Source organism: Chelonia mydas, chromosome 10 (genome assembly GCF_015237465.2).
Source record: "Chelonia mydas isolate rCheMyd1 chromosome 10, rCheMyd1.pri.v2, whole genome shotgun sequence".
In the NCBI taxonomy this organism is placed as follows: domain Eukaryota; kingdom Metazoa; phylum Chordata; order Testudines; family Cheloniidae; genus Chelonia; species Chelonia mydas.
The window spans coordinates 58993792-59008698 of record NC_051250.2 but is presented as its reverse complement, the minus strand read 5'-3'; the positions used below and the strand labels follow the sequence as shown (position 1 = coordinate 59008698).

At 35.5% G+C, this 14907-nt stretch overlaps 1 protein-coding gene across 5 annotated transcripts in view; it reads right to left on the bottom strand.

Annotated features, from left to right (window-relative positions):
- Positions 1-507: 507 nt before the first annotated feature.
- The window catches only part of NEDD4 (NEDD4 E3 ubiquitin protein ligase), a 125362-nt gene continuing 110962 nt past the window's right edge, over positions 508-14907 (bottom strand). For all 5 annotated transcript variants that reach the window (XM_007056375.4, XM_027818800.3, XM_043523440.1 and 2 more), the window contains 15 exons: positions 14568-14645; positions 14232-14286; positions 14078-14136; positions 13464-13529; positions 10721-10950; positions 9946-10067; positions 9777-9847; positions 6960-7055; positions 5748-5821; positions 5514-5574; positions 3954-4013; positions 3763-3870; positions 3032-3128; positions 2406-2478; positions 508-2316 (listed from right to left, as the gene is read on the bottom strand). In XM_007056375.4, coding sequence (XP_007056437.1) covers positions 2214-2316; positions 2406-2478; positions 3032-3128; positions 3763-3870; positions 3954-4013; positions 5514-5574; positions 5748-5821; positions 6960-7055; positions 9777-9847; positions 9946-10067; positions 10721-10950; positions 13464-13529; positions 14078-14136; positions 14232-14286; positions 14568-14645 — 1353 coding nt within the window. In that variant the 3' untranslated portion in view covers positions 508-2213. The remainder of the gene's footprint in view (positions 2317-2405; positions 2479-3031; positions 3129-3762; positions 3871-3953; positions 4014-5513; positions 5575-5747; positions 5822-6959; positions 7056-9776; positions 9848-9945; positions 10068-10720; positions 10951-13463; positions 13530-14077; positions 14137-14231; positions 14287-14567; positions 14646-14907) is intronic.

The window sequence follows — 14907 nt, the reverse complement described above, 5'->3', positions numbered from 1 at the left end:
CCACTTATGCATTCTTGGTCTGCAGTATCTGCTACAAGTTTAAATTTGATGTCGCTCCTGCTCCCATACTGTGTATTAAAACTTTGTTCAAGTTCAAAACAGATTGTGTTCTTCTATGTGACCAGAAAATGTGAAACGAGGTCGGAACTTTGGTCCATTTAGTCCAATATCCTTCTAAGATTAAGGGCTAACTAAATCCTGGTCCCATTAAAGTCAGTGACAAAACTTAAATGGAACCACAGTTTCACCCTAAAATCTTCCTATGAGTAATGCTTCCATACCTACTCAGGCAATTAATGGTGAAAATTATCTAGACCTTTTAAAAAAAATCCATCCACGTTACTTGTGTACATCTTGGGGATGGGGAAGGACAGTCAAAGCACTGCAGAGCAGTGCTTCTATAAGTCTTCTCTAGGGTCTTCTCAATACATTAACAAGTCTGAACTGAGAACTAAGTGCTTCTTTAAGCTTCTTGACTTGAATTTGAATTCAATGAATCACAATTTCTTTATTAGAATAAATTTTTATTTACTGCTTCAGGATCTTTATTTGTGAATATTTTATATTTTAAAGTACGCAACAAATACTGCTACATTCAAATCTATACAGATTTACTGATATATCATTCCAAGTTTTACAAAACTGCATCTAGATTATCAGAATTTTGTATAAGTTACTTTTATTTACATGTAATACTCAGCATTAAAGACCAATTTAAAGAAGAATAAAACGAAGTGGGATTTTAAATATCCCTTAAGACCTATTATATTTGTTACATAATTTACATGTCTTTATAGAGATGATCTACACTTTTGTTTTGCATATTTAAAAGACAGTGACTGAATAAAAAATTGCTGGCCAAAGCTATGTACTGTAATTTCCTCAGAGATCATATTGGTTAACAAAATGTTCAAATTAAAGCAAGCCAGGTGTGTAAACCTATACATTTTTCAGAATTCAGTTTGATAATCATTTTAACCAGCACTTGCCAAAATAACCAGTGCTGACACTCATATCAAAATATCCACATGTACAAAACACAACAAGCTAAGTTTATAAGAAGAGCTAACCTACAATAAATTACACATTATTGGCTAGGACTTTGGTTATACCGTATTAACAAATTTGGTTTCTAGACTAACAGAGAAGAAATAAAAAATATAAAAATGCAGCTATAGAAACGAGCATAACCTGTAAACATATTATAGGGCCAAATTCTGCTCCTGGATTCATATGCCCAATTCCCATTGATGTCAGTGAAGTTTGCACATATCAGATGGCTGAATTTGGCCCATAAAACCCTGTAAACATGTCCTTACTGTTTTGTTGTGCAATACTGCAAGAATGGATAACAAAGGCATTTAACTGTCAATTTTAGCTAATACTCTGTGGTATTCAGACAAATTCTGCTTTAAGATTTATTTTGTTGCAAAAGGCTGAACTGAAAACATTATCCATTGTTAACATTTATCAAAATGTGATTAAAACTCAAGAAACGAACGGTAGCATATGAATTCAGACAAAAGAATATAATTTCTTATTACAATTCAGAAACATGCTACTCAAGTGTGTCTTACAAAAGTTCTTGGTTTTGTCAAAACTGTATTTTAACAAAAGCAAGCCAGAAACAGAATTCTTAAAAAACCTTATATAAGTCAGTCAATATTCTGCAAGCTGACGTGAGTAAGAAATGCAAATGCTTTCCAACGTTTTACCCAATATACTAAATAATAAGGTGCTTTGGGCAGATCTGTCAAACAGCCTGAAGCAGCACAGAATAGGATATTGCATTATACTGAATTTCCTCAAACTGTTTAATCATTTCAATTACTCTTCAAAAGAGCAGCAATGTTTCAAATGTACACTCGCAAACATTGTTTCACAGTTTTACTTTCAGTAGTTTAATGTAGGACAATCTGGCAAATACTGTAGAAGAGGTAATTGTTGAAAGACATTTTACTCTTTGAGGCATTGGTGGGGTTAAGCTACTCACTGTACATTTTGTAGCCACTAATAAAATATGCATTACTGAAAATGGCAAAATGTATTTGAGTTGGTGAATTTTTAACACTTATTTGTTTTACAAATTACACTATGAAAGTTCAATAGCCAAATAACTGAATGCAACAGTAGGTTCCCTGGAAATATTTAAATGGTTTGTAAACCCTTAAAAAGAAATGGCAGCACTGGAACAACATAGCATGTTGAATGGCCTAATCAACCCCATCAAAACCCTGAGTATTTTCAATTGCTATCAGAAGTTTGTCCCATAAATCTTCAAATGACTCATATGGAGGCAAATCCAAGCGGTTAAAACTGAAAAAAAGGAAGAAAGCTCTTAAGTTTTTGTGATCAAAGTTACTTCTCAACACATGAAAATCTACATAAGTTAAGAGAATATTTACCAGGTATGAGCTCTTGGCAGTTTTTCTGGGGTGCCCCACTGTTCAACTGTAAACAACTGTGGTCCATTTGAACCTACAGGAAGAAGTAATGCTTTGAGATTCATTCCATTCTGTGAGTCTCTCTCTTTCTTGCCTTTTTTTTTTTTTTTTTTTTTTTTTTTTTTTGGAGATTTAAGTCTTTTCAATATATTGCTCTAGTTTTGTGGTAGAACTTCTGATATCAGTGGATGTTGTACACATGACTCAAAGGCAGTGTGTGTATGTTCCAATGATTTCTTTCTAAATATTTCTGGATACACATTTACCGCAAGAGATTTTTTTATACACCAATACTTAAGTCTAAGGGTGCATATTTATAGCAGTAGTAGCTGATAGATCAATGCTCTACAAGGAACAATTTTCATACTGATATATATTACTATATCTTGTCCATGTGTGGTTAAATGATACTTCTAACTAGTTACAAATTGCTACTTAACTGTTTAAACACAATTGCATTTTTTAAATTGATATGTAATAGGCATATGGTTCAAGTCAAATGGTGAATCATCATGACAGTTTGAAAAGCAGGTTCTTTATGTTGATTAGCCCAGTTAAGTTGGGAGAATGGCACTATAAGAACTTACCATACAACTCAGCAAATCCATTCATAGGTACACGGGATGTGCCAGTGACAAACTGAAGTAATCTTATTCGCTTCTCAGAATCCATCATTAACACTGCCTGTACAGGGCAATTATATTTAAAGACTTAGTTGAAAGAGTTCAATTTTTTAATGTTACACTGGTTATCAATTTTATGTGATACACTATTTATTTTTCTACATCTGAAGGGTAGCCTAATTCTTGTTATTTTCTATAATAAATACAACTTATTTCTCTGCATGCTGTTAAAAGCCATGAAGTCTACATATTTTGGTTGAATCTTTTTTCACCTTCAATTAGTTAGTAGCACAGTAACAGTAGGGTTACTGACTCAGAAGGCAATTAAAATACTTCCCTCCCACATTTGGCCCCTACTTTCTTTGAAGTTTGTTGATGTTATAAAACAAGCAGCCAGATTCCTGTAACTTAAACTCAAGAGTTTAATACCTCTTTAGTGTAATTATGCCCGAATAGCTACAGGGAGTATATTTAACCCTAGCAGCCTATACAGCTTTTTGAAGGGGATACATATCAATACTGTATTATATTCCTAAACATGCATCATTTCTAGTTCTTATGTTCCCTGTTTATAGCTTTCATGTACAAATATACACTTTTTTCTATTAAACAAATAATACATCTGTATAGCTGATAAACAGCAGTTTTAAAAATGTAGATTTTTGCATAAATAGTAAGTTAGAGCTTGTTGTTACCTTCCAAAACCACTGTATAACTTGGTGATTTATGCTGTAGCCATTTTTGTATTTTGTATATAGCTTCCAGTCAGCCACATCCACATCTCCCAGTCCACACATTAGTAACTACACAAATGAGAAATACCAAAATGTAAGTCAACAAAATATGGTTCCAATAGAATTTGTTTCCTGTTCTATGATACACTTACCTCTAGTTCATTTTCATCAAAAATTTTGATTAGATCTTGTGATATTAGTTCAAAAAACCCCTAAAATATAGGGAAAAAAATGGTGAAAACCAAGTTATATTTTAAACTGCCCCTCCCACCCATTAAGAGTTAGATCTCCACGTTCCAAGAGCTACAGGCAAGGCATTACATTAAATACAGCACTGTTTTCAAACACACCTGGCCACAATTTTGGGTCTGGCTAAGCTGTACTTCATGCAGATCCTGAGAGGGCAGGGTGCAAAGGTGGCTGTATGAAAACTTTGTTCCATCATTCCTGGGGAATGCTGGAAACAGATTTGGCTTTCAATGCAAACTGAAACAGTTTCAATGTTGTTCCAGCTACACTGGGCATGCTTATGCTGACATTACCACTTCTGTCCATTTTTATCCATGAATACGGGTCAAGGCCTTATATTCCTGATTTTGGAAGCTCAAATAATTTCTCCCATTTCACAGAGGATATAATGAAGGATCTGGAAAGTTGCACATAGTCAATTCTGGCAAAGCCCCAAATAGAATCCAAGTGTCTTCCATGGGAGACCCAGAACCAGGAATAGAATCCAGAAATCTCGATTCTACTTCTGTTGGATAAAAATTTCTGCTCCCTTGTGCATATTCATTATGCTAGTCTAATTCCATTAAATTTTTTTCCACAGGACTCCTGCTTCATTCAATGAACAGGATAGAATATGCTCAGTCAATGAGACAGCTGTTGAATATTTACGCTCATCAATCAGTCAGTGTCATCCTTATTTACTGAAAACCACACAAACTTTGTAATAATGCAGGGCTTTAATTTGCTCATAGGGTACAGGGTGTTTTTTTGTTTTAAAAAGAGCGGGCCGAATCTGAGAAGACCAGCTCATTCACCAGCTCCTCTCCCACTTATTACTGAGACTTCTGCTCCTCCTGCCCTGTCCATTCACAATCACAACATCCCTGTGGCAATTACTGTACTGTGGCAAGTATAGTAATTTCCTACACATGGAAAAGTATATGTATCTGCTTATTAGCCTAAGTGTTTAGCAGCTGGAAAGTCAGGAAAGCCAACATTGTGTGACCAGCTAGCTCTTCATGGACCACCAATGATTCACAAACCAGTTTGGGAACCACTGAACTAGTGATTTACAGAGTGTCATTTGTATAAAGAGGAGAAAAATTAGTTAAAGTCACTTAATTCCAGTAAACTTAATTTTATTTACACTTTTGTTACTTAAAACCATAAAAAATGATTTCAGAATTTGTAAAAAAAATCATTTGTATTTCAACTAGGATTGTTCAGGATTGGACAATAAGTTAATTTTTAGGCATGTGACGGGAGATTGATAATGAAAAAGCTGATAAGTGTTTTAACAATAGTGCTGCATCATTAAAGTAATTCAGAGCTGAAACCATACACCATTAAATATCTGATTGCTCTGCCTCTTTTACAGTCATAGCAACCTAGCCTGTGAATCTTGATGTTGTGTTACAAAAGATTTTTCTTAATATTGGGTATGAAAGATTTTTAAAAGATACAGTGTATTTAGAAATTAATACCTCTTTAAAGGCAGCCATCTGCTTCTGGACTCTGCTCACAAATCTCCATTGAATTACAAGACTGTAAAATAAAACTGAATATTTGAAGTACAAACAATGCACATACCACGTCAAGGCTACAGCTTGCTGCAAGACAATCAGAAGCTCAACGAAACACAAAATACCAAGACCACCCTGTATTTAGAGAAACTGGAATGAGGTGAGGTATATTCCATAGACTGTTCAACTACTTACTGAATGTAGTCTCGCTTGTTCTTGTTGGTGACAACTATTTCTGATCCACCACTTTTCAGCTCATGTTGATGGGTCTAAACAAGAAACATACTTTTACACAAAGTATGTGCTCAACACAACACAAGTTTAAATATTAAGTATTTTTAATTCACTTTAATTCTTCAAGAATCTGAAAACTATGACAGATAGCACCACTCTCTCATGCCACCTGAATAAATACCTTTTTTATATTACACATACATACACAATTCAGTGGTGCCAGATTGCAATGTAACAGCTCAGTTATCTGACTCAAGTACAGTAAATTACTAAGTGTGCACAGAAGTTTTCAGTAATACTGTATATTTTTACTAACTTCACAATCTGCACTTGCAGTGAGCCAAACTTTTTCCTCAAGATTTCTTAGAAAAAACACCTACAAAACAGTTACAGCATTTTTGGTGAGCAGAGCACTGACACACACATCTGCTACACAGTGGTTTAGTATTACCAGACCCTCAGTATACAGCCTGAGTTTTCAGCCTGTTACACATCTAAATTTTTATTTTCCTGTCTTGCAATCTTAATTACTTTAAGGCCATGCCCCCACAGAACCATAAAACCTACTAGTGTGCTTGTATCTGGTTAATCATTGTAAACTGGGATTTCTGTGCAAGACCAGTGGTAGATCCACATTACTTAAGTCCTGCACAGATTTCCTCCACTGACATAAAAAAGTTTGTTCCATAGTTTTGCTTGTGTAACTCAAAAAAGTATGGTCACACTTGTCAAGGGAACCTATTTCTAACAGTATTTTTTAAAAATAGCTCTATTCATTTCCAGCACTTCTGGAACCATCACAAGGATGCAGCTTTCATTAAGACTTAAGTGACAGGACATTTTAGAATGTTTATTTTAATCTGCAAAAGTATTCACCACAACAGCTGTATTCTAAAGAGGTAGCTGCTGTTTAGTCAAAAGAACAATTTATTGTGTCAAAAGCTTTGCTGAAACAGCCATTTCCCAGTCATTTCTCAAATTACAACTACTTTAGCAAAACGTTAAGTGATCATGTACAAGCCACAGGAAGAAGCAGGAGTGAACAGCCCAACACAATTCTGAAGTGCATGTGTATTTATCACATTATCCTATTTTTAAGTACTGTACAGAGAAAACCACTCAGTTCCACTGTACAAATGTAAAGTAGAATAGACGAAACATCAATATACAAACCTGTCCAAAGAGTTCTTCATCAACAATAAACCTGAGATCCAATTCTGTTGGATCATTTTCAAGAATCCATCTCAGAGAATTGTAATATTCACTATCCTAAAAATGAAAGTTGCATGCTTAATAAATAAGTATAGAAGACTTACTTGAAACAAACAGAGCATGTTCCACATTTATACCCAACCCAACTGAATAAAGACTGAGGTCTTCATTAAACTCATTGTAAACAGAGTAACTACTTATATTTGTCTGGTTAAACACACAGAGACAAATCACTTCCTTCAACACTGAAGACCAAAGGAATTACATTTGAGTACTTCAAAAGTGAGGCACAACTCATTGTTTTTTGGGCGGTAAAATTTCAAAACAAAGGAGAAGAATGTGGTTAAAGAATAAAGTATTTTCTTTCATTCACTTTAACCAGTATCCTCCCTACTCCCTCATTTGCCAATTTCAATACTATTCCTTATCCATTAGCAGGATGGGGTATTGACCACCACAAGTTACTCCCTCCCAATAAAGGAGGGTACTCTGTTTAAAGTACTATTCAAGATGGGCATGGGGTGAAGGATTAGATAAACTCTAAAATATGAGTATGTTTGGGCTACTGCTTTGATTCTCCAGTCTTCATGCAGGTACTCCTGCTGTAGAAGAACTTTTCAAACCTCTTGCAAAATATGAATCTTCTAGTTTGCTATGTGAGGTAAAAAAATCTGGAAAAAGTAGATCAAGCCTGAGAAAGTTAGATGCTGCCGTTAGTATTTGGTCACTAGTCTTTCATTCTCAAAATGATCAAACTCTGGAAATTAGCCAGAAAACGCTTTATTAGATGTTAAGATATAGAATGGTCAGTTACCTTACAATGACTGTGGTTCAAGATTTGTTGTTGCCACAGGTTCCACTCTTGGTAAGCACATATCCCATGTGAATGAGATCAGATTCTTTTGAACAGAAGAGTCCAGGGAGTTGCCCGGGACCTGAGTACCTTCTGCCTTGCTGTAGGTGAGGGCATGAAGGGTGTGGCAGCTGCAACCCTCACTCATTTACACCACCAATAAGAATCCAAAAGGAGCAAGACTCCAATCAGTGGGGAAGGAGGACAAGTCATTGACTCTGGGTGGACACCGCATCTCAAAGAACCATAGTTATTTTAAGGTAAATAATAGTTCTCTCATTCTCTGAAAGACTGTCTATGGATTCCACAGTTGGCAAGTAACAAGCAATTGCCACAGCACTACATGGGGAAGTGGACGCCTAATTATAGACTGTAGAACAGCCTTACCAAAACCAGCATCTGATCTGGAAGCTTGGGTGGGTGGTTTAGTAATGACCTCCCGTAGCCTCTCAATGAAAGGAGAATCCCAGTGCCACAGGAAGATCTTGGTACCACATATGGTAGTAGTGCTGACGTAGACAGCAGGTAGTATATGCTGAGGAAAGGGGTCTTAGTATGGGAGTGCTTAATGCCATGACTTCCAGTGCCTACGTGGATGGTGCTGGCAACCTTGGTATCACTATATTTGGCACCAAGACTGTCTTCCTAGAGATTTCGGCAGCAACGAAGTTCTTGGAATAGGAAAGGACAGTTGATGTCAACTTGGATTTGCATGCCAAGGGATTGGTATGGGACTCTACCTTAAAACTTCTGGAGGATGGAACCCTAGGAGAGGCTCTCTGTCACCAGCTCAGGAGGAGGGGGTGGGAATCAGAGCCTGCCGTGATCCTGGCCGTGGGCATAGGTACACACTCGAGACACACTGCTATTCAAAAGAATCCAATTTCACATGCATGCACACCAAGAATGAAATCTGTGTAGATGAACACTCAGAGAAGAAACATAGGTTAAAAAAGTTTAAAATTGAAGTCCTGAAATATCTTCAGTGCTGATATAACATAAGATGGTGATAAGATGTTTTGTACACATTGTTGTGACCTTACATTTTAGACTTCTCTGGAGTATTCTTCTCTCCTATATTGCTCGGCATAACTATAAAGGGTCGGAGAACGTAAAGCATTCAGAGGATACAATAGTACAAAAAAAGATGGAATCCCATTAAGGGTAAAATTTTAAGGCAAGATCTTTGTTACTGTCAGAACAGAAAGATTCCAATGTGGTCTATTTATATTAACTGTATACATTACAGAAAAGAACAGTGGCACTGAATACCATATTCTAAACAGAATACTCTAAAACAACTGTTCTAAATGGGGCCCATCAACAATCCAGATGCTGTCACTGGAACAACATTTTCCATAATGTGGCATCTGGTTCCCAAAGACGGAACCTCAAAGGGGTGAAAATTTAATGCAAGACCTTTAGTACTATGGAAACAAAAACTGTAATAAAAGATAACACTTTGCATTTATGATATTTATTTTGAGGATCTCAGAATACTTTGTATTAATTAAGCTACCCAATATCCTGGTGTGGAAGGTATATACTGCTTTCAATAATCATACGGCAGAAAATTAGTAGTGAACTAGGAAGAAGACAGGAAACCCAACTCTTGGTCCTTTGTGATAAGACATTAAACAACATTGCTGTCCTAGAAATAATTTAAGTGAACATCACAGACGGTTCAGAGTAAAGTTTTCAAGAGAGCTTAAATGAGTTAGCAGCCTAGGACCCAGTGACTTTTTGTGGACCTCAGGGTTCTAAACCACTTCAACATCTATGAAAATTTTACCAGTAGTATTTTGTTTTAAAAAGCAAGGAGCTAAAGATTCAAAGTGTACATTTGTTTTAAATATTTAGTATTCAAAAACTTTTAGTGTAAATATTAAAATGTAACATGCATAATGGCAGCAGAATTGACATACCACAGATTCCATATCTTGAAGTGTTATTGGTTTTTGAAGCATCATCTTATAAAAAGGTCGAATAAAAAAGCCTTGAAAGAGGAAAGAGTAAAGAGTATTCAAGTTAGATAAATCAAATTCAAAACACAATATTGATCTGCATACTGTATTATGAAGAACAAATACTAACCATCCAGTAGCTTGCCATGGTAAACGGCCATTCCAGCTACACGTCCTATAAACTTGAAGTATGAGAGATGATCTTCATTGCACAATCCAGAGTTTGGATTGATCTGCAGAGTGTAGTTATCCCTAAGAGGAGGAAAACACCACTTGCAAAATTTTGCATGAACAATTACCATAGCAAAGGATCTGAAAGAAATCTTAGTATCTCTCATAAAAACACGTGGTTTATACAGTTACTAGTTTAATATTAAAATCATGTTCAGTGCAGGCAACTAAATTTAGTAGGCCTGAAATTTTGAAACACCAATAGAAACTATCAGTGAAGTCATGGCCCCGCTGAAGCAAATGGTAAAATTATTTTAATGGGATCAAGGTTTTACCCTGTGTGTTTTGTTTGTTATCGTTAACTCCCTCTTATTTTACAAAATTTGTTCAGTCATTTCTGTAAAGTGAGAATGGACACATGCATTAATTCAAGAAGAAATGCTATCGTGTTTGTTCTAAATATATAGCCAATCATGAATGTGAAAAAATTACAGGAACAGAGACATTGGCTGCAAACTGACATTTGTCTGTACAAAGAATACGAAGGTTCATTTCAGACTGTCAGCAAAATATAGAAATGGTTTCTGGGACAGCACAATGTTCTCTTGCTGAGCCAACAGTACTATGTACCAAAAAACTTCCTTAAATGCTGCAAAAGTTGTTATTATTTTCAGTTTATGTTAGAGATTAAACTGAAGCTACTTTCCCCAACTTGCATTTTCTTTTTTACTTACGTGGCAGAATATTCAAACAATCCATAATAGGGATTAAACATTTCTTTAGAGAGAAGGAAGAACCATTCTCTGGCCACTCCTCCATAATCTAAGCCTTTTTCACCATCAAACTCAATCCAGAGTCTTGCTTTAAGGAAATCTGCTCTCTTTACAGCTATAATTCTTCTGTAAGAATCTTCAAGGATTGTTGTACGGTGAAGTTTCATTTCAAATCTGTTTGGAATATCACTCTGAAAAGGAATAGGAAAAATAGGAGAACTGAATAATCAACACTGCACTTGGCCATGCAAAATTCAATAAGGCAAAGTCAAAAGATGACATGCATGTCACTTTATTTCAATAGTATGTTCTGTGGATATGCAACATAACATGGTTGAAAAAATGGCTATTTTCAGAAGATTTAACCAGCATGGAGAGATTTGTATACCAAGTTCTACTCCCCATTAAGGAAGTCATATGTTAAAATAAATGCTTACTGTGATTGAGCATCTGCTTTGTTGTTGAAAGGATATCAAAGTGTAGAATGCTTTAATACTGTACAGTAATTACATCATGTGTTTAAGATTAACCCCAAACATTTTAATTTCATCTGCAGTCATAAAGCATTTTGCTCATAGAGTTTTTCTATTTATTTATTCCAATTTCTAGTCCACTGCCCCTAAGATCTTCCTCTCCTTTTGCATATGGCATCCAGGCGCATATTATTACAAAAATAATCAAGTTTGTGGTGATTAAGAAGACTAACAGTGAACATTTTATTTCATTCTTAAAGAATATGATTGTCACAAACTGATATGATTATGTTGCATGGTTGAGCTCACTATCACTTCCTAGATTAGGATCATGCTGTATAAAATGCAGTCTGCGTTTGCTAGACCAGGTGCACATAACAGAATGAAGTGTACCAAATGTAGAATTTCTTCAAGATGCTTTTCTGTTCAGAAAACATAAGCTTGAAATGTTAGGGAAGTTATTTGTTTTTAACAAGTGAAGTACATGTCTAACCTAAAATTTTCATACGGATATAAAACACATGTTCTGGTTGGCCACTCTGCATATGTTCTTTAATATTATTTGCATGTCAGCTTTTGTTCTTTCCACTCATTTTTGCTTCATGCTCATAATCCATACAATACTTTTGCTTTGAACATGTGTAACTTTTGTCTTGTGGTATATATTATGAGATTTTAAGGCCAGAAAGGACTATTATGATCATCTAGTCTGACTTCTGCATAATAATGGTCAGAGAGCCATCCCCAATAATTTCTGCAATCAAGCCCATAACTTCTGTTTGAGCTACACAATATCTGCCAGAAAGATATCCAATCTTGATTGAAAATAATTAAATAGTGGAGAATCCACCATATCCCTAGGTAAGTTGCTCCAATGGTTAGTTACCCTCACAGTTAAAAAAATGTGCCTTCTCTCTAGTCTGAGTTGTCTAGTTGCATCTTCCAACCACTGGATATCATTATGCCTTTTTGTACTAAACAATTATCTACTATCAGAAATCTCTTCTTTATATACGTACTTGTAGACAGCGATCAAGTAACCTCTGAACTGTCTCTTGGATAAATTAAGCAGTGAGAAATTTAAGAAGCTAAATCTATCAGGCATGTTTTCCACACTTTGAATAATTTTTGTAGCTCTTTTCTGAACTCCCTCCAATTTTTCAATGTTAACTATTTATTGAAACAGTAAGAAGTTCAAGTTACACTATATTAATCAATGATGGACTAAATATACTCAGTCTTCATTGCTGAGTCCCTCTAAAATCTTGATCCTAGGTCCCAATATTAAATATTCAATATTTTGTTGATGATTAGGCCATACTATCTATGATCTAACCAGCTGCATTCCTAAATTGAATGGTAGCAAGCACCATTAAGTGATGCTGTTCCAAAGTTCTTCCAATATCTCCCCTCCGGTATAGTGCAGCATACAGAGTCACCAACATTCAGTGTCATAAGGAGTACAGGTAATGATATGCCTAGTATGGATATCAAACCAAGTGCCCTGATGCCAGACGGCACACCAAAATTTCTTCACATTATGTTTTTCCAGTTCTCAACAGATCATGTACAATAAGTTCAGTCATTTTCAATGCAGTCCCTAGCTTACGGCTTGTCTACGCAGTGTGGCAAAGTGCACTAGAGGGATGTGAATTCTAAAATGCACCAAAATGTTGCATTAAATGGCCCATGTCATCCCTGATGGCACAAACCAAAAGTTCCTAAGTGCACATTAACATATTGCTGTATCAACATCCCTCTAGTCCATAGTGCCAAACTGTACAGATAAGCCCTTAGTCCACATTTACAAAGACAGAGCCGGTAGCGATGGGGGAGGAGGGAGATCATGACCACCAGGGAGTTGGTTATGGCTCCTTGATTCTTAGAGAAAATCTGCACTACCCTGACTTCCTGCATTAGTTACAGAAGCCTCAGGAATGCTCTTAGGTTAGTTGAGAGTCATCAGAACACAGCCTGCTCCAGCCATATTTCCTCCTTCCTCTCCCCCAGACATGCTTTTTATGCTAGTGTCAAGAGGGAGAGGTCAAGCACATTGGGTTTACGCAATCTGAAAGCTCCCGATGGGGAAAACTGTCAGCTGCCTGAACAGATTGCTTTTCAGCCCCCATATGTTGCTCTTGGAATGGAGTAAGCTTTGGATAATCTGGCCTATTGAGTTTATACTGAAAGAGGTTTCTCACATTTTTGTAAGGTATTACTAGATCACTAACCTGCTTCTTCAACTTCTTTCTGAAGAATTCATATTTTCGTTTATAATCCCTGGAGTAAGGCACAGCCTTTGAACAAACAATTATTGAAATAAGACACTTCATTACTAAAAAAAATTAATATTTTGAAACTGAAATCCGGTCTGAAATTGTAATTTGCAATTAGTATTGCTGGCAGTTTTATCTGTCACATTAAGTATCAAAGCTAGGAAGTTAATTTCCTTTTGGAACAGAAATACATTTCTTTTAAAGAAAAGTTTAATTTTCTGAAAGTTTATGTTAGGTCAAGGATTAAATTAGTCTTATTTTGCACAACACAGCTAAATATCACACAGAGTTGATCAGTAACTTCGAAAATATTGCCTTCTCTATTGAGGAAATTCTCTGCTTTCCGCATGGACTCAATGTTTCTTCTTTATTTAAAGATTATTTCTAAGGGTAACAGATCTAGAAATACAGATATTTCACTTTCAGATATGCCTTCTCAAGTCTGTTAAGTTCAAGCACTACAGACGTTAGGCACTCCAGACTGAATATTTGATAATAGTGGTAAAATTTCATTTAATTTCTGTTAATATTTTTTTGCAAAAATATACAAATCTATATAAAAGTCTTACTGGTCCAGTTATTGCTACATTCTGCAACCGAGGATCTTCCCATTGTGTTTTTTTTGTATCTGCAAGACATTTTTTAAGTTAGTGTCACCAATTTAGATCTGATTCAGTAATAAATTACATAGCAACTTACAAGGAGATACTACATTGTACATACTATGGTTTATGTAGAATATTCTTCCATCTGTGTGGGTTCTCTCTTCCCATCCTGGCTATAAGAAAAGTGATCTTTTAATACTAATTCTTATACATCCTGTTTGCAACAAATGCTAACAATTTAATCACTATAGTAAGTGAATTGCAGTATTTGTATATTATAGCAAGTTACAATCACTGAAGTCTCAGCAATGTGATTCAAAATTTGAGTGTTGGCTATATACTTTATATTAAATATATAAAAGTGTATCATAGTTTTGTTTGCAGTAAATTTAGAGATAGTTTAAATATTTAAATTAGATCAGCCTCAGAACAAAAAAAAAAATATTTCACTTACTGGCAAGGGGCCTAAATCTACAGGATCTAGTGATGTCTTTTTCCTCAGATGAGCTGGAATTTTCAATCTTGGATCTTCCTTTGAAAACATAATAAAACACTTGTTAACAGAGAGAAAAGGATTAATGCTACTTTAATGTTTTCCTGATTTTGTAATGACCAAGTAAGACTACCCTTACTCAGAGCTAGACAATTAATACACATTTCCCAGCCAAAGTAGAGTCACAGGGATTTTCAATCCTCCATTTGCTTATGGTCACCTTTAAGTTTCCAGGCTTATCTAAATTCTCATTTTATTAGCAACAATATTCATGAATCCAATTTAGTTTAAGAAGAGTTGA